General features: G+C 34.5%; 1 protein-coding gene across 2 annotated transcripts in view; it reads left to right on the forward strand.

The window, feature by feature from the left end:
* LOC115213414 (transmembrane protein 220) overlaps positions 1-20,874 on the forward strand; it is a 32,058-nt gene extending 11,184 nt beyond the window's left edge. The window contains exons 2-7 of one of the 2 annotated variants that reach the window (XM_029782375.2): positions 7,141-7,286; positions 9,273-9,302; positions 11,974-12,034; positions 14,052-14,184; positions 16,730-16,795; positions 18,528-20,874. In XM_029782375.2, coding sequence (XP_029638235.1) covers positions 7,152-7,286; positions 9,273-9,302; positions 11,974-12,034; positions 14,052-14,184; positions 16,730-16,795; positions 18,528-18,669 — 567 coding nt within the window. In that variant the 5' untranslated portion in view covers positions 7,141-7,151 and the 3' untranslated portion in view covers positions 18,670-20,874. Of the gene's footprint in view, positions 1-7,140; positions 7,287-9,272; positions 9,303-11,973; positions 12,035-14,051; positions 14,185-16,729; positions 16,811-18,527 lie in introns of both variants that reach the window. The other variant, XM_029782377.2, reaches the window with a different exon arrangement.
* Positions 20,875-21,336: the final 462 nt, after the last annotated feature.

A 21,336-nucleotide genomic window follows, 5' to 3' on the forward strand; every position in this document is an offset into this window, starting at 1 on the left:
CCAGTTTCCTGGATTCTGTGGCGATATAATTTCCTCCTGGATGGGACACCAGCCTGTTGCAAGATAACTTGTTTTTGCCAACTGAGTGAACTGGAGCAATGTGAAATGAAGTGTTTTGCTCAAGAATACACTGGTCCAGAAATCAAAGCCACAATCTTATGATCATGAGTGCAACACCTGAACTGCTAAGCTACATTCCTCCACATTCTGTACTACACCTAGTATAAATTACCTATTTCAACTATAGTTAGCATTTATATACTCTTTTGTACCTAATATAAGTACTTATTCCAACTATAGCTACTCTTTATACTCTGTTGTACTTAGTATAGAATATCTATTTCAACTATAGTTGAGAATCCATCAACAATGCCATTCAAACACAAGCATCATATAATCTACCTTTCACTCTGAGCGAAAGTCTTTTTGTTGCCACCAGAAGTAATAGTTCTCTGAACTTCCTCCATCCTATTCTCATTCTAGCAATAATACTTTCAGAACATCCTCTACCACTGCTAATTTGATCAGCTAGGTAACAGAAACTATGTACCACCTCGTGGGAGCTTCCTGGGCATTTAAGAGAATCTAATTCCTGTGTGTGTCATCAGTGCTTATTGTTCCTCTGCATCTGCCACATTCAAAAATGACTCTCTCTGTTAACCTAACTGTGATTCTACTGCACCTCTTATGAGTCTACAGCTTTCACTGGATGCAGCAACTTTCCTACATATTGAGCAGAGCCATTTACTTGATGGAAAGTGAGTTTTACCTGCTTTCTTGCGAACAACAACTTTGATCTATATATATATACACACACACATATATACATATATTTACATATTTATATATTTTACATGTAGTATAGTTTTAGAAGTGCCACCATCTATGTTATCATACTGAAAGGTAGATTAGGTGTGTTGGGGGAGTTGATGTATGCTTTGTATGAAAGATATGATAAAAATACGGTTTTTAGCCAAAGCCCTCACTGGTAAAGAACAACAAAACAAATTTTTCTGGGTTGGTAGCAGCAATGAAGTGGATGGTGTAGGTATATTAATAGCTGAGGAATGAATAGATAAAGTAATTGAGATACAGAAAGTGAATGATAGGATAATTAAATTTAGACTAGCTACTGGCAATTTGACAGTAATACTCTTTCTACTATAGGCAAAAAGCGTGAAATTTTGTGGAAGGAGGCTAGTCTATTACATCAATCTCAGTTCTCAATTAGTATTTATCTAATTTATTGACTTTGAAATGATGAGAGGCAAAGTTAACCTCAGCAGAATTTGAACTCAGAATGTAAAAACATATGAAATGCCATTAAGCATTTTGCATGGTGTACTAATGATTCTGCCAGATTTCTGCTTAATTTGACTGTAATGCTGATCCCTTTATACATACTGCAGCAAAGGCAGGCCAATCAATCAAAGGACCGCTTCTGTGTGATCCTTCAACAGACTACTTCAGTGATGAATGACAGTGTCCTCATTATTGCAACTTGTGACTTTAATGCACATGTTGGACTAAATGATGAGGTCTTCCAAACTGAACATGACAGCTATGGATATGGTATTAAGGAATGAGGAGGGATCAAGGCTCCTGAAGTTCTGTGATGCAAATCATCTAAAGATTTGCAACACTAACTTCAGGAAATCAGCCAGCTTCTTGATCATGTATCACACAAGCAAACTCATGAACCAAACTGGCTTCATTCTCTCCAGAAAATAAGACAGATGGTTGGTTTTTGGAGAATGTGCTATCAAGCACAAGTTAATGATTAGTAACTTTAGAAGAAGAGCTCGATGGATACAGAGATTCAAGACAGTTTAGAGAAGAAAGATATGGAAGCTTAAAGAGCCATCAAACTATCAGCGTTTCAGAGATGCACAAGTTGAAACATTTGAAGAGAAAGAAGAAGAGATAGCGACTTGTAACATAGAAGAAAATTGGGATTTTCTAGAGACAACCTGCTGAAGGCCTCAAGCCAAATGTGTGACTGGTGCGAGATCCCAACCATATGGAAGGGAAATACTGCAGTTGATAGAGTCATCTACTTCTTCTAAACTTGGATAGACTACAAGAAGAGGAGTTACATAGAAAACAAACTATGAAACAAAATAAAAGAAACAAGACATCAAGTATATTTAGCAGAGAGAGAGGAGCAGAATGAAATAACCTTGCATATATTCTGCAATGTGAGAATCAGAATTGTGAGGTGTTCAGAAGTGCTAGGTTTTGTACAAGAGAAAATTGAGATGTCATTGGGGAGATGTGTATATGAAATGATAATGTCATATTTGCTATCACTGATGTTGAAATGAAAGAGACATGGAAATACTACAAGAGGAGTATGCTGAATGTAGACCCAACATAAGAATCAGCCATATATATATATATATATATATTATTTTCAAATTTTGGCACAAGGCTAACAGTTTTGTGGAAGGAGGTAAGTCAATTACATCGACCCCCAGTGTTCAGCTGGTACTTATTTTATCAACCCTGAAAGGATGAAAGGCAAAGTCAACCTCAGCAGAATTTGAACTCAAAAATGTATGAGTTGATATTTGAGAAAAGTTCTTATGAATGCAATTACTACAATATATCATAGATGAAGCGTTCACCAAAACTGTGTATAATGTTTTTAACAAAAACTGTCTCTTGATTGCGTTTGTGCTTGCATGAGGTTGCGTCAAAAAGTGTATGCATATGAGTTGTGAATACCATTTACATTGATAATGTACATGGTTGGAACTGGAAAAGAACTTAGTGATCATATTCCAGATCTATTTATTGCTATAACAAGATTCAAAATGACAAAGATTTTGCTTAAGCCTTTAGCATCCAAGTTACTCTGTCAAATGCAATGCTTGTTTATTCACATTGTTTTTAGATAATCATGCATTATCGGGGGGGGGGGGGGGCTTTTTCAACCAGTTACCCCAATATATATATATTTACACTGATGTTACCCCCTTGATTTGAAAGGAAGAAAATAATAGATTCTTAGAATTCAAAAGGTTTATTGAATCTATTTACACGTTCATTACATTAACAGATTCAATGTTGCCAGAAGAAACATTTTTGTCATTACCAGGAACATGTTTTTTATGTAATTTTACTTATGTCTAATGAGTCCTCATTACTCCCTAGAATTTCATTTTTACCCCACTTGGGGTAATTTACCCTGGTTCCCTTACCCCTGGTTTAAAATGATACTGTAGGATAGGGGTGAGAGGCTGCACCTGGCTGATTTGAACATAAAACCAATAGAATATTTCTGTAGAAAATGGCTGGTTTAAATGCTAAGAAGGTTAAGAAACATAGAGTGGCTATAGGTGCAGGAGTGGCTGTGTGGTAAGTAGCTTGCTTACCAACCACATGGTTCCGGGTTCAGTCCCACTGCGTGGCATCTTGGGCAGGTGTCTTCTGCTATAGCCTCGGGCCGACCAATGCTTTGTGAGTGGATTTGGTAGACGGAAACTGAAAGAAGCCTGTCGTATATATGTATATATATATATATATATATGTGTATGTTTGTTATCTGTGTTTGTCCCCCCTAGCATTGCTTGACAACCGATGCTGGTGTGTTTACGTCCCCGTCACTTAGCGGTTCGGCAAAAGAGACCGATAGAATAAGTACTGGGCTTACAAAGAATAAGTCCCGGGGTCGATTTACTCGACTTAATGCGGTGCTCCAGCATGGCCGCAGTCAAATGACTGAAACAAGTAAAGAGAGATGTCATCTGATTACTTGAAATCAGTCATGTGACCAGACTGTATTGTTTTGCTGCTATGTCAGTTATGTATTTTGGTCCTAGTTGTACCCCAAAATAGACTTTAACCAATCAAAATGGATATAAGCAGTTTAGGTTGTTTGAAGTTGCAATTGTAAATAGTAACCAATGGAATCACAGCTAATGTACATGTAATGGTTGAACAAGGCTAAACTGAATGTGAGCAAAAATTTATGTACAGCCATGTATATGTGTGTATAAAGTTGTCTATGTGTATGTGAGCATCAGCTTATGAATATTTTCACTGTGTCTTTGTGTTCGTGCTGTTTTTCATATTGTGCAGAAATGGTGTGAAACAAGTATGAAAGACCAAGAGGAGCAGAAAATGGTCACAAAGTTTTGTAATGCATCTACAGCCTGGTTTTTGATCTTGTTCTTTTGTATCAGTGTCAGAAACCAGGTTGTACAAAATACTGAAATTTTTTGATAAAATTTGCTGATAGTCTGTAGTATATAATCAAGAAAAAGAACAAAAGTAAATATACCTGATGTGGCATATATATTTACACATCATTCAATTTTATCATGAAATTTTAAAAAAAAATTTAAGTTTTGGCTAATGAAAGTTTACAGGTTAATTGTTTTATTTGTTGACAGTATTTTGCATACATTTACGTATGCAAAATATTGTCAATATTGTGTGTGTGTACATGCATACCTGCATGTATAATGTTTGCACTATGTAAAATATATCACTGATATGCTTTACTGTGGTTACATTACTACTCACACACACACACACATATATATATATATATATATATAACATATATATGTATATATACATATATATAGACACACACATATATACATGTATATATGTAAATATCTGTAATATATATATATATATATATATATATATATATATATTATATATATATATATATATATACTTTATTTTAAGCAGCAGAAAATTCAACAAAATCAGATTTGTTGAATTTTCTGCTGCTTAAAATAAAGCATATTACTCTACCACTGGTATTTGAGTACTCTTTTTTCCACCTTGTTTCACATTTATGTGTTTACTCCGGTATATATATATATATATATATATATATGTGTGTGTGTGTGTGTGTGTGCATATATATATGTATGTATGTATGTATTTATGTATATAGGCATACATCCATGTATATATTGAATGGTACAGATATAGACTTACATAACTGTATCAGTCAATAAATATAGCTTTCTATTTCCAATGATATTGAGGTCTACCTGTTTTGTCATCACATGCAGTTTGTCATCATCATCATCATCTTTTAACGTCCATCTTCCATGCTGGCATGGGTTGGACCATTTGACAGGAGCTGGCAACCCACAACACTGCACCCTGCTCTACTGTATACTTAGGTATGATTTTTACAGCTGGATGCCCTTCTTAACAGTAAGACCCAGCAAGCCAAGTGAGACCGTAACTGTGGCCTATGCTAGTGCAGTATAACTGGCCCATTTAAGACTACCTTTCAATCATTGGGCAATAAATTGTTCTTGCGAAGACCTATTGAGTCAAGTAAAGTCATTGTCGTGGCCGATGCCAGTACTGCCTGACTGGCACCCATGCCAGTGACATGTAAAAAGTGCCATTTGAGTATGATCATTGCCAGTGCTGCCTGACTGGCTCCTGTGCCAGTGGTACATAAAAAGCACCATTCAAATGTGGTCATTGCCAGTGCTGCCTGACTGGTTCTTGTGCTGGTGGCACATAAAAAGCACTCAATACACTCTTGGAGTGATTGGCATTACCAATTATATACGTTTTTATTATTTTTTTTGCAATTTACTCAATCATTGGTATTTTATTGTTATTTTAATTTTAATATTTCTATTATATGTAATTTTCTAGATGGTGTAATTTAATTGTTCATTTTGAATTGATAAAAGGTGTTTTTTTTCTAATTTTATATATATATATTATATTATATTGTGTGAAATTTGATTTAGTATTTCTAAATTGAATTTTTTCCCTGTAAGTTTGGATTAATATTCCCTCAAATAATAATAATAATAATAATAATAATAATTATTATTATTATATTATTATTATTATTATTATAACATATATATATATATATATATATATTTTTTTTTATTTTATAGAAGGAGCTTCTACAGGACTAGAACTGTTTCATTCAAAAGAAATCATCATGAATGAAACAGTTCTAGTCCTATAGAAGCTCCTTCTATAAAATAAATAATTTACTCTGCTATGTATTGAGTACCTTATTTACTGTGGTTAACCCTGACTCAACCCGGGACCTACATATATATATATATATATATATATGTATAGGTATGTATATAGAAAGTAAGATGTTATTCATTTGATATATATATATATATATATATATATATATATATATTATATATATATATATATATATATATAATCAACATGTGATCTTTCAACATGTGATCTCTTGAGCACCACCAGCAAAAATATTTTTTTCCTCTGTCTTCCCTTCTTGGGATCTTTCCTTCTCCTTGTTTCCGACGAAGAGCTCCGCTCGAAACGTTATGCCCTCCTTCCCTTCTTTCCTGAGCGTCACTAATACTTTAATTGTTCCACGTCCTCGCGTTGCTGTGTTTTTTCTCTTTTTTTCTGTGTTTTCTTGTTTGGATTAACTATATATATATATATATATATATATAATGCTCGAAATGAGGAGTAGATAGGCAGCTGACAACTGATGAATGGTTGTTCCTTATGTTACTTGTCCTGTTTCCATTTGTTTCTCTCGTTGTTTACATATTTAACTAATTTGTTCTCATATTTCATGTCGTTTACTGTTTGTGATGTCCTGTACCCATATATGCATATATCATCATCATCGTTGACCGTCCGTTTTCTGTGATAGCATGGGTTGGACAGTTTGACCGGGTTCTGGGAAGCCAGGAGGCTGCACCAGGCTCTAGTCTGATCTAGCTGTGTTTCTACAGCTGGATGCCCTTCCTAATGCCAACCACTCCATGAGTGTGTTGGGTGCTTGGGTGCTATATGAAGTAAAAGATGGCCATAGGAAGAGCATCAAACCATAGAAACCAAACCAAAATGGCCTTTGAAGTAAGACATGGTCTCTGATCCATTTAGGAGGGTAGTATTTCCAAATAAGAACTAACTCAGGTCATGATGATCTGTCAAACCGCTATCTAGTAAAGAAGTAAAATATGGGAAATGCTGGTGATATATATTGCTTGAAGAATCATACTTAGTGATGGTGTCATATTAATAATTGTGTGAATCATCAGCTTCAAATGAATATATGAATTTTATTATATACATTGAATACTTGTTCTCTTTTTGTATATCTAAACATCTTGTCCATCCTGTTGTCCACAGCTGAACTGAACATGGGTAATGAAGAGACATTATATGAAGGAAGCTGTAATAAACTGTTCGTCAAATTACCAGACAGATGGGAAATTGTATGGAAAGTAACCAATTTGGTTATGGCAGTTTTCTTCTTCTTGGCTGCTTTTGTTAATGTAAGTATTCATTGTGTTTGTGGAGTGGTGTTGTAGTAATAATGTTGTTAGTGTTATTTTTGTTGTTTAACACCAGGTCAGCCCTGATCAAGCAGAGCTATGATCTGAGTTATTGTACAAGCTATTGTACAAGAGTCAGGACAATATTTCCTAGTGTGTCCTTTTTTAAAAGAAGGTATGGTATGGTTTGATAGAAAGATTTGGCTGTTATTTCTGCATGGTCAGTGGTGGTGGTGGTGGTGGTCATGGTGGTGGCTGTAGTGTTTTGGGGAATGGTATGTTTTGGCATGGCGTAGTAACATTTCAGTGGTGGTGATAGTCATGGTTGTAGTGTTTGGGGGAGGTGTGGTATGTTGTGGCTTGGAATAGTAAAATACACCTGTTTACACCAGTACACACACACACATAGGTACACAAATATATATATATATATATATATGTGTGTGTATATAAATATATATATATATATATATATATATATATATCTACAAACTCATAATATTAGTGTCAACAGCAATGAGAATAGTCAGAATGGCAGGTAACAGGTAGACTGGCTGTGAACAGAGATAAAAGACATTGATATGATAGATGAACTCTCCTGTGTCTTTATTGCTACAGAAATACAATCCTCCTGTGCCAATTAGTTTAGAGAACAATCAAGTATTTGGAAGATTTTAGTGAAATAATTAACATTTTCATGATTAACCTAGTCTTTGGAACATGACTTAAGCAAAGGTTCAAAGTTAAAATTATGATATTTTGATTTAGATATAAACATTTTGATATTGATAGTTATATATAATAGAAACAATGTCTATCCTAGAATACTTATTTCTTTACTACCCACAAGGGGCTAAACAGAGAGGACAAACAAACGGATTAAGTCGATTATATTGACCCAGTGCGTAACTGGTACTTATTTAATCGACCCCGAAAGGATGAAAGGCAAAGTCGACCTCAGCGGAATTTGAATTCAGAACGTAGCAGCAGACGAAATACCACTAAGCATTTCACTAGGCATGCTAATGTTTCTACCAGCTTGCCACCTTTTCTATCCCAAAATACTTGGTATTAAAAGAATTAACCTAATCCTATTAATGAAGCCACTGAGTGACAGAACCAATGTGAGTTAGATTAAATGTTTTTCAGTTATGATAACTGTTCAGTGTTTGTGTAGTAATGGTGTGCCATGGCCCAGTGCCATCTACAGGAGAAGGAAGTAAAAATGCATGGTATTGTTGGGGCAGTGGTGTTAGAGTGGTTATTCTGTTAACTTACTTTTACACAAGATCAAACTTCTTATGAGAGAAAAAAGTTAACCTGACTAAATGTGTCTCTTTTAAAAGACAATAATATTAAAAAATAAAGGTATTTTAGCTAACATTGAATAAATATCATGTGCAAAAAAAAGATAAAGTTGACATGCTATTAAAAGAAAGGACGGGCTTATTGTTTGGAGATAAAAGGACTATCATGGACACATGTTTCTGGCCCAATAGCAGAGTCTCTCATTTCAAGGATCCTGTGAAAACGTGTCTGGTCCTGGGGAAATTTGACCTTGCTTGGCAATAGGCCAGGCATCAAACCATAGAAGATCTACCTTAACAAATTATATCTAACCCTTGCAAGCATAGAAAAATGGAAGATGAATAATGATGATGTACTTTATTCATTCCTGTCTCATCAGTTAATCCAGTGATATCTTTTAACCAAACATCCTTTAATACATTGCATTATTATATCTAGAGATGCTCTCTTATCCAATAACAGCTATCCAATGTCCAATATATCTCTTTATCTAATAATACATATCAGATGATATCCTTTGATCTCACAACAATATCATGTAATGCTATAAAATGTTCTGTTTTCTCAATATTAATCTTACAATGAGTAATCTATTCATCTCACTCTTTAAATGTTTTTAGTCTTATCACTCTTTATGCAGTATTATTAATTAATCTCATTCTATATCGTTTCTTACAGCACAATGATAGTGATTGGTACATCTGGATTGTAAGTAGGATTTATTTTAATCTTAATTTCCATCTCTGATTATCATCTCTCTGTATTATGAATATGACTTTATCATTTCTCTTTTTAACCCTTCTTAAGTAAAACATAACCCCTTATTCTTCTGATCCCTTCTTAATTCATTGACAACAAAGTTTAGCAAAGTTTCAACATTGGTGATTCATGTTTGTGAGATACAAAACTATAAAATTATAGAAAACAATGTGTGAATCTCAATAGACAACGGAAAGCACACACATACATATGTACATACGTACATACGTATGTATACATACATACATACATACATGCATGATTGAATGCATACATACGTACATACATGCATTCATACATACATACATACATACATACATTGTGACTAAGTATCAATAAGACATTAGGGTTAACAGAGATTGAGTGTTAATGATTAAAGTAAAGATTAAATCAGAGTAATTCATTCATTAATTATCAATATACATACACACAAGTAATATGTATGTATGTATGCATAGTCATAAAACGAGACAGATGAGTGACACCTGGCCACTGGTGGTGGTGTAACACACCATACTAATCATATCTGTCGGGCATGTGGAAGAGAGAGTAATTCGGCAGGAGGACTTAAACGACATGCAAAGGTACATGAAGCCCTGTTACAACTACAGCCGGCTATTACCAGTAAAGGTTTTAGTTGCCAATTTTGTACAAGACATTGTAGATGTTTAGTTGGGCTAAAACGTCACATTCGATCACAGCATGCATACATTATGGCTGCCCCCTCGTTATCGAGTATGGCCATTGCACGAAGCTTAACTGTTACTGGTGCTGTGATCGAATGTGACTTTTTAGCCCAGCTAAACATCTACAATGTCTTGTACAAAATTGGCAACTAAAACCTTTACTGGTAATAGCCGGCTGTAGTTGTAACAGGGCTTCATGTACCTTTTGCATGTCGTTTAAGTCCTCCTGCTGAATTACTCTCTCTTCCACATGCCCGACAGATATGATTAGTATGGTGTGTTACACCACCACCAGTGGCCAGGTTGTCACTCATCTGTCTCATTTTATGACTATGCATACATACATACATATTACTTGTGTGTATGTATATTTGATAATTAATGAAATGAATTACTCTGATTTAATCTTTACTTTAATCATTAACACTCAATCTCTGTTAACCCTAATGTCTTATTGATACTTAGTCACAATGTATGAAAACCAGTACCTCAGTCATTTGTGACACTAACTATATCTTCAATAATCACTGACTAAAACCTCATTAATCATTGACTAAAAGTTCCTTAATCACTTAGCACAAATTAAAGGTTCCTTAATCACTATTTGTTAATCTACTTTAAACATTTGCATTAAATTATCTCTACTCTCTCTGATCTAATTTTCCTAATTACTTTCTCTTAATTTTCTTAATCTGTATTACCTAAACTTTCTTAATCTCACTGACTTAATCTTTTTTAATTTCACTTTATTCTATGTAATTGGAAGATGTTTGAGTTACTGAAATAGCAACACACCAGATCAAATATTGTAGAGTGTTTGATTTCAATGCTCTACATTCTGAGTTCAAATCCTGTTAAAATCCATTGTTTCCACAACCCCTCTGGGCTCAACAGAATAGATCCTAGTCATATACTGTGATTTGTACAAGCAACTGTATATCTCACATATCTTGGCTTTGTGTCAGTATTCTGTAAAAAAATTTGGTTTCAGTTCTTCTTCATTAATCTTCTCATACTCCTGTGTGAGTTTATCCTCATCATATAATTTCTATTCTGCCCACTCTATTGCAATGACTATCAGTCCAGTTACTGGTGCAGCCATGCCTCCCACAAATGGTCACATCTTAGTTGTTCTGCTGGATCAAGGACTGGTAGTTCTGTCTACTAATGACTATATGGTACCCTATTAGCAAAAGCATGGTATATTACAAAGTCAATTCTATGTGATGACTGTTATATAATTTCTAACTCAAGCACAAAGTGAAAGGTTTGGGATGACAGCTGTAGTTGACTAAATTGTCTCCAGGATATGACTGGTACTTATTTCATCAATCTTAGAAGGATGAAAGGCAAAGTTGACAGCTGAAGGAAATTGAGTACCAGCTCTGGAGGGATGTAACTAAATACTGAAAAACATTTAGTGTAACTCACACTGGTTCTATCAATCAGTGACTTCATTAATAGGATTAGGTTAATTCTTTTAATACTAAGTATTCTGAGACTGACTTTGTCAAGTTATAACAAAAAGTTAGTGAAATATTTAAAATGTTTATAGTTGGATAGATAGACGAATATAACAAAATTATTTGACAAAAAATGTGAATTTTTCAATTATTTTCTGAGATTTTACAAAAACAACAAAAATTTTTTTTTTAAATATTATATATAACTATTATATATTATATATATATTATATATAACTATCAATATCAAAATGTTTGTATTTAAATCAAAATATCATAATTTTAACTCTGAACCTTTGCTTAAGTCGTGATCTAAAGTCGTGATCATGAAAATATCAATTATTTCACTAAAATCTTCCAAATACTTTATTATTCTCTAAACTAATTGGCACAGAAGGATTGTATTTCTGTAGCAATAAAGACACAGGAGAGTTCATCTATCATATCAATGTCTTTTATCTCTGTTCACAGCCTGTCTACCTGTTACCTGCCATTCTGACTATTCTCATTGCTGTTGACACTAATATTACGGGTATGTATGTATGTATGTGTGTGTGTGTGTATTTTTATGTCTGTATATGTAACTCTGCATGTGTGTGTGTGTGATGGTTTGAACAAGTGTATAGCATTATGTCTATTTATGTGAAAAAATGACTTAACTGTTTCGTAAATAGATATTGATAAAATAAATACAATTTGGATTGATATGTTTGACTAAACCCTTGAAGGCCAGATTCAATGACTGAAGCCATTAAAAAAGTAAAGAAAGAAAGAATATAACATTACTGTGCAACTGTTTTATTATTATTATTATTATATAACCATCGTCATTATATTACAATACAACCATTACTGTTGCTCGTTGGTCTATGCTATTAAAACAAGGACTATATCACCATACCACTTATAGTACTACTGTTCTATTGCTTCAGAAACAAGAAATCTATCACTGTATTACTATTGGGTTAGCAAGAAAGTAATTTCATTCTTCATAAATAGATAGAGTTACAATTTTTTTTAGTGACTTTTGTCAATGTTATGATTTTTCCCTTTTGACATTTGATAGCTGTTACTTTTAGTTTACTTTAGAAGCAAATTGCACATAATTTTTTGTTTACAACTGTTAGTTCAATGTCAATTTTGACATGGAGTGCAAAAACAAGCATTTTTGCTATATTTTGCTTTTTTTATTTCTGTAAAGGCAAGAAAGCTGCTGAGGCTCAGAAAGAGATACGTGAAGTTTATGGTGTTGATTGCTTAACAGAACGCACGTGTCAGAAATGGTTTGAAAAATTCTGTTCTGGAGATTTTTCACTCAAAAATGACCAATGTTCTGGTCTACCTACTGAAGTTGATGACCAAATCCAAGCCATAATTAAATCTGATTGCCATATAACTGTATGAAAGATTGCAGAGAGGTTAAATGTATCATACACAACAATTGAAAATCACTTAAAATGTCTTGGACTCGTTAAGAAGCTTGATATTTGGGTTCCACATAAATTAAAGAGATTTACTTAACTCAATGAATCAATGTTTGTGCTATGCATCTCAAACGCAATTAAATCCACCTCTTTTTTAACCGAATCATCACTGGTGATGAAAAATGGATTGTCTACAATAACATCAATTGAAAACGACCATGCTCCAAGCATAATGAACCAGCACAAACCACATTGAAAGCTTAAATGAAAAAATAACAGCAAGTTATGCTGTCAATTTGGTGGGATTACAAAGGTGTTGTGTATTTTGAGCTGCTTCCAAAGAACCAAACAATCAATTCAGATGTTTACTAACAACAACTAATGAAACTAGAGGAAGCAATCAACAGCCAGAATTGGCAAATCATAAAGAAATCGTGTTTCATCATGACAATGCTAGACCACAACATGCCTTTGCTAACTCGTAAAAAAATATCGGAGCTTGGTTGGGAAATGATGTCACATCCACCATATAGCCCTGACCTTGCACCATCAGATTATCATTTATTTCGAAGTTTGTAAAATTCTTTGAATGGTAAAACTTTCAATAATGATGATGACCTGAAATCGCATTTGCTTCAGTTTTTGGCTAAGGACCAGAAGGTCTATGAACATGGAATTGTGAAGTTGCCAAAAAGATGGCAAAAGTCATTGAATAAAATGGAAAATATATAATTAATTAAAGTTCATTCTTTGTATGAAAAAAGAAATGCCTTTTTTTCACACTAAAAAACCGAAATTACTTTCTTGTCAACCGAATATATTACTACTATTCTGTTACTATAGATGCAAGGACTATATCATTGTACCACTATAGTACTGCTGTTCTATTGCCATAAAAACAAGTGCTATATTATTAAAATATTAGTAAACTGGTATATAATTGTATTCCCTCAATAATATGATATTCTTTCTATAATAGTCTTTTCTTATGGAGTAATATTTAACATAGCAGTTGGTAAATTCCTCCCAAATTTTCATTGAATTAAGAATATTCCCAAACTGATAGCAAAGATAACAATTGTGAAATGGTAGGCAGCAGCCTGAGTGTATTGTTTGTAATTGCAGAAAATAAATATTGGAAGAATTTGGCGTTGGTGCACCTGCTGATGTGTTGTGCTTTCTCTGTCTACCAACTTATCATCCTACATGAAGTCTACAATGATAAATTCTCCAACCCACTTCGAGTGGAGGAAGGACGGTGCGTATTTTCTCCTGTCACAACTGCTTTGCTAACAGAACCTTTCAAATCACCTCGTGATCTTCTGCATACATACACACATACACTCATTTGCATGCACATGCATACACTCATATGCACACACATATGAATATGCATACACACATGTACACTCATGCGTGCACACAAACACATGCACATTTTAAAATTTCTTAGCTGCCCTAGCTGAAATTTTCTCCTCATTCCTGTGTCTCCTTTAAATTTTCTCCTCTCAAAAACCCCACACATGCATAAGCCATACATCCACCCTTGTACTAAATCATTGTTGTCCCCAGCAATTGGTACTCCACTCCACTCCCCATCAATGCACCACTCATATACACTCCCCTCTCTTCTTCATCTCATCACTATCTGAACTCCTGAGACAATATAAGTTAAATACCGTCTAAACCATGAAGAACTCTTAAAGGTTATGTCACCCACTTATTCCATCATCATCATCATCATTTAGTATGTTTTCCATGCTGGCATGGGTCAGATGGTTTGACTAGAACTGATAAGCCAAGGAACTTGGTTTCTACAGCTAGATGCCCTTCCTAATGCCAACTACTCTACAGAGTGTAGTGGGTGCTTCTTATGTGTCACCGACATGGGAGTGGAAGATCAAATCTGCCTCTGATTAAGCATAGCTGTGTTGTTATGTAGTTTGCTTCACAGCCATGAGGTTTTGGCTTCTGTCACATTGTGCAGCATTTTGGGTAAGTGTCTTTATCATAACCCCCAGGTTAGCCCAAACTTGGCAGTGAAATTGAGTAGATGGAAATTGTGAATCCCTGTCAGAATTACCATATCTGTCTGCAGCTACACCATGATTATGCCACCACTTGGCACCTGGTAGTTTTTAGTGGATTTCATTTTGTAGAAAGTATTGAACAGTGTGCCTATTTCCTGTTTCCATTCCCCCGGTCTGGAAGACCTTCAAAAAAAAAAAAATCAAAAAGTTTGGAGCCTTTCCATCACTGACTGAATCATAAAAGATATCATTTTGTTGATAGACCCCAATTCCATGTAAACAGTGAGTGTAGAATCATATGTATACAGTGAAGTGCTGGTTACAGATGTGAACTGAAGGTCTGTGAACTAACAGTCCAATATCTTAACTGGTTACACCCAATTTGATAATGTAGTGTTCATACTCCTACAAAGAGTATATGGGTTTAGGTCTGCTCACTCAGGGTTGACTTTGGGCTAAGCAACAATATCAACAACAAAGTTCAGAGGTTATCTTCCTTGAACTTCTTCCACTTCACCCACCTTCCCCACCCTTCACACCAAACTCAGTCATAATTTGAAACCTGGTCTATATCTTCTGGTCTCTTTTACCCACAGTCACATGTCTTCTATCTCACTTCTTGACCTCTAACTCCTTTCCTCACTCTTACCTCTCTTACTCTCATTTAAATTAACCCTTTAGTATTCAAATTGTTTGTTCCTTCTCAAGTCATACCTGGCTCATTAGGGCCGGTTTCCCAGTTTCCTTGGCATATAGGTTCTCCACCTGGACGGGACACCGGTCTGTCGCAGGTGAGCTGCAAGATGCAGGAGGAAAGAATGAGAGAAATTGTGGCGAAAGAGTCAGCAGAAGTTTGCCATTACCTTCTGCCGGGGCCGCATGGAGCTTAGGTGTTTCGCTCATAAACACACACATCGCCCGGTCTGAGATTTGAACTCGCGATCCCTCGACCGTGAGTCTGCTGTTCTAACCATTAGGCCATGTACCTTCACTCCATCAAATGTAATGCTTATTTATTCACATTGTTTTGAATTAATAATGCATTATCTTGTACTTTTGAGATTTCAATGATGTGATTGTTTTATTTTTAGAATTACATTGTAAGGTAAGTGCAAGATATTGGATCTGACCAGTTTGAACATAAAACAGACAGAATGTTTTGAGCCTGATACGACCAGTTTAAATCCTAAAGGGTTAAGTGACAAGAAATTTGAAAATCTCTAATTATTCTAGCCAAAGTTACCCCACCCCCACCTAATTCCCCTCTTTCCCAATTTTCTCCACCAAAGTCCTTTCACTTCATTAATTTGATTCACCTGCTAGAAACAGTAGCCAAATCTCTTCAAGTTTCCTCTCTTACTCTCTCTCTGAATTATCTATCTTCTTTCATTTGATATGCAGACATATGTACATATACGCATACTTTCATACACAGGCATGCATCCACACTCATTCTTCTCTCTTGCTCTACTTTACCTAACATCTTCACTGAAACAACCCCCACTCTTCCATTTCACCTCAACTCACATCTTCACTTACTCTTCCTTTCTCCTTCTCTCCACCTTCTCACTTTTCTCTCCCTTTGCTCCACATTTCTTGATTCACATTTTATACCCACACACCTCTGTTCCATTCCACTCCATCTCTGCACATTCTCATTCACACACCTCACAATCTCACCCTTTCCTCATCTTTCTTCACTTCTCATCGCCCCCCCCCCCCTCCTTATCCATTGGCTCTTTCTCTAAACCATGTTTTTTGTTATATTTACAGAGAATTTGTTGGTCTTGCCATAATAGTTTTCTGGTTGTCTGTGTGTCGTTTCATGTCCCTGCCCAGGTAATATACTATACAGTACGTACTTTTTTTTATCATTGATCATGTTTCACTTGCCCATAGCTACATGTTGATGGGGTAACTATCCTACATGTGGTTATAGCAGCGGGACATAGTTGTACAGGTAACGACAGCAACAAAATGTGCCACTTGTGTGTTTCTTTCCTCTTACTTTTCACATATGTTTGTTTTGTAGGTGATCTTTGTACAACTTATGATGATGTGAAGTGGACAGTTTTGTGTTCTTCATAGTCTGTGATAGAGGTATTAGAGCCCTAGGCTGGGTCTAGGCATATTCCATGATGGATTTATGTTATTGTCTGTGTATCATTGTTGTTGTGTCTTTTTGTTACCCAAATGTAGTACCTGGGATTGCTCTGGATATGTTTGTGTTTTGTTTTGCTTTCTTTAGTATGTTTTATGTGGTGTGAATGTTTGGTTGTGCAGTATGTAACTTCAAGTATTTTTGTCTTCAATGCATGTTAATGTTATTGAGTGGTATGCATTTGTTAAGCTGCACCATTGTCAATAATCATTGGAGAGCTGAAGAAGATCAGATGAAGAGCAGTCGAAGGAAGTGGAGGTGTGTGGCTTAGTGGTAAGGGTGTTGAACTCCTAATTGTAAGATTGTGGTTTCGATTTCTGGACTGTGTGACACATATTCTTGAACAGTCAGCATCTACATTCTGTCTGTCTATCTATCAAACTAATATGTTTATTGGATATGTAAATATTGTCTATATATCTAGTCAAGCATCTGCACTTGTATTTATCCAGTTAGCATCTACACATCATATCTATCTACCTATCCAGTAAATGCTATCAACATGTACACAGTGTTATTGTTTTTATCTTAGACATGATGAGTGACTATATTTGAATTGAATTGATTTTATTGTTATCAATTTGAAATTATAGCCACGAAACATGTGTAGTCTAATAATTATATACTATTTATTATTTAGTACTTTATTTAGTTTTAGGTAAATGTTTTATCGTATCTTTAATTTTTTTTCTATATGGTATGATTTAAGTATATCATTATTGAATTGCTTCATGGTGGTTCTTCTCTAATTCATATATATATATATATATATATATATATACGGACATGCAAAGACTTGACGGAAATGAAGCCAGCATGCTTCAATGGATAGGTAATGTCAGTGTGCACATACGACAGAGTGTAAATGATTTGAGAGCAAAACTAGGTATACATAGCATTAGATGTAATGTGCTGGTATGGCCTTGAAATGTAGTTAGAATGCACCCAGTCCACTCTGTAAAGTAGTTGGCATTAGGAAGGGCATCCAGTCGTGAATACCATGCCAAAACAGACAGTGGAACTTGGTGTAGACCTCTGGCTTGCCAGCTCCTGTCAAGCCATCCAACCCATATCAGCATGGAAAACATGTTAAATGATGTTGATGATGATGATGATGATAGTACATACACTGTGTCTATCTGTTCGGTCAATATCTACATACAATGTCAATCAAAGTAGTATTTACACACTGTGTCTATCTGCCTTTTTGTTCAGTTGATGATGTCTCCCTGTCTGTTTGTTCAGTTGTTGTCTACACAATGTGTAGATATTGAATGGATCATTCAATATCTACATACCATGTCTGTCTATTCAGATACACTGTTTTTTATTCATCATCATGTAGTTATGAAAGAAAATCTGTTTTTATATCCAATCATTGATATGATATTTTTATTGTCTTTTTTTCAGCCTCAGTGGACAGAGAACCATAAAGGTGTTGTTTCTTTTATCTGTTGGTGTATCCTTGGTACCCCTGTTTTCCTGGGCACTCTGCTATGTTGGCAACTGGCACCAGATCTTAGGGCACTGCAAAGGAATGTTTCAATCTTGATTGATCACTTGGCTGATCTGCTTGGAATAGGACCAATCATATACCAGTTACGTGGGATTTCTATGTGAACTTCAACAACAAAAAAGCTTCTCTCTATACCTGAAACCTCTGTGATATACGATATATTTACATTACATCCATTGACCATGTTCAAGTGACATACCATGGTACAGTGGTGTGTTCTCTCTAAGCCTTGTCTCTGACACAGTGTCAGTTCCTACTTAGAACCACATCATTTCATTTATAGAGTAAAAAATTCATAAACCTCACCACTACTATTTTACACACCATTTTAAAATATAGGCTTCCTATATACATATATGAACAAAAATGATTATTAACAATCAGAAAATAGACTTTGTGCAGCTTGAACTCACAAACTTTTAGTTCACATAGGCTAAAATTTAATCATCTGTGGAATAAGTATTTAAACTTCATATGAAGGTTCAGTCTTTAGCCAAATATGTCTATATATTAATTTCTTATACGCACATAGATACAGGTTTTACTATATATGTGTGTGATGGTAGTGGGGTTGGGAGATAATTATGTATGGACTTCATACCTCTCTTTAGAGCTTTAGTGGGTGATTTTTGGTGGAGGAAAGGTATCTGGAACCTCTTTAAGGGAGTGTTCATGTTGTTGGGTGGTAGACTCAATTCATTGTTTGACACCAGCATCAAACCATCAAGCCAAGTCAATGGTTTAAAGATAATTCACTCCTTCCTGCCATCAGTCTCAGTGACCACCCAAAAGAGTCATGATTTCCTCTCTGCATAAACCATTAAAGAAACAAACTAATGACAAAGTAATTGCAAGTTTGTAAAAAAAATGTTATGGTAGACATATGAAATGTATGTCTGTTAAAACTATGAGAATAAAGTGGGCAAATGAAATCAAGTCGTTAATTGGATACCTATAGTTTAACAACAACACTCGTTACACATAGTGTACAGATTAACCCTGTAAATTATTCAGATTAATTTATCAAATGTAATGCTTATTTATTAACATTTTAAAAAATTAATCATGCTGTATCTTGTTACTTCAAGATTTTGAAGATGTGATCGTTTAAGTTTAGAATGACATTGTAGGGTAGGTATGTGAGGCTGAATCCAGCCAGTTTCAGCATAAAGCAGGTAGAATATCTGGGCCGGTAATGGCTGGTTTAAATGTTAAAGGGTTAAGCAATAATAATGAAATGCCTGAAGATGATTGTATGTGTAACCAGTTGAAATTTATAACATAGCACAACAATGTTACAAGGATATGTCTAATATGAAACCTCATGAATCTGTTGCATTAAAACTATAAGTTATGAACTTCAAGTTGTTGATAGTAGATTAGAGTTTCACAATTAAAACTGATGGCTATGACTAATACTTAAGACATGTAAGTATAATACTACTATTTATGACTTGTAATTGAAATGCACTGTTATGATCAGTCACTACACTAACATTCCGAACTTATTGTTTGATTGACACTGAAAGAATTTAGATGACTTTGCTGATACTGAAGACTGAAAAGCTGAGAAAATGTAATAGTTTCTTTCCTTAAGAAAATGTAATAGTTTCATTCCCTGGTCAAATCCATTTCATTTCATTTACACTAATTAAGCTTTTGCAAAAGGTATAAATATTAGAACTCACATTTCTCATGCCCACAAAATATATGTCATTAGATTAATATTTAAAATCAGTATATAAAATCAATAATCTTATGCATAGATTATAATCCCATGATAATTCTTCCACATCACAGTATAATCAAATTTGAGTCAATCTATTCAACAGTCAGGTGTTTATATATTTCTATACAAAACCCCACTCTGACTGAAATTGAACTATTTTTTTTTCAAATTCGTTTCCATAGAAAATATTTTCTTGTTTAAAATTGAGACACTTGATAATCATGTTAAGACTGACCAAACCACTCTTCGATTAGAATTTCAACAAATTTTGAAACAAAATAGAAACTGCCTTAAAATTCCAATAAATGTTCTAAGTTCTGGAACTCTAATGCTGATTTTCTGATTTTAACTTGATGAGTTTCCATTCCATATCTTGAAATAAGGTTCCAGAGCTGAAGAAATCAGCAAATATTCCTCAGTTGATATAATCCCAGTATATCCTCAATATATTCCTTGTGATAATGACATATGCATTATAAAATTGAAGAAATAAATGTATTTATCTGCAAATATTTTTGCTCTTGTTTCAGTTGTTTTACTTCTTGTTTAAAGCCAAGCACTTTTATTACATAAAATCTCTATCTGTTTCTCTCACAGTCTGGGACTATACAACAACAAACTGTCTCTTCCATTAGAGTAGTAGAATGGATAGAAGTGTGGTTGCAGGTGAGATTAAAAGCAACACAGCATGTAGCAATTTTAATCGCAGTTGGGAGTAAAAGAACTCAAGGGTTAAGAATATGGCTGTAGCTGGGATCAAAAACTATAAAATGATTAATAGATATCATAAAATATGGCAAGGAGCAAAATGACATAAGATACATGAGTATTGTAATTTGATTGAAGCATTGCAATGTCTGTAAAAAATCTTTTGAGCAATGCAGATTATAAGTTATGCAAAATATGTTAAGTGATGTCAATGAATTAAAACAGAGAAAAGATATTGTATTAAGTTACATAGGTTCTTTTTAATG

Source organism: Octopus sinensis, linkage group LG6 (genome assembly GCF_006345805.1).
Source record: "Octopus sinensis linkage group LG6, ASM634580v1, whole genome shotgun sequence".
In the NCBI taxonomy this organism is placed as follows: domain Eukaryota; kingdom Metazoa; phylum Mollusca; class Cephalopoda; order Octopoda; family Octopodidae; genus Octopus; species Octopus sinensis.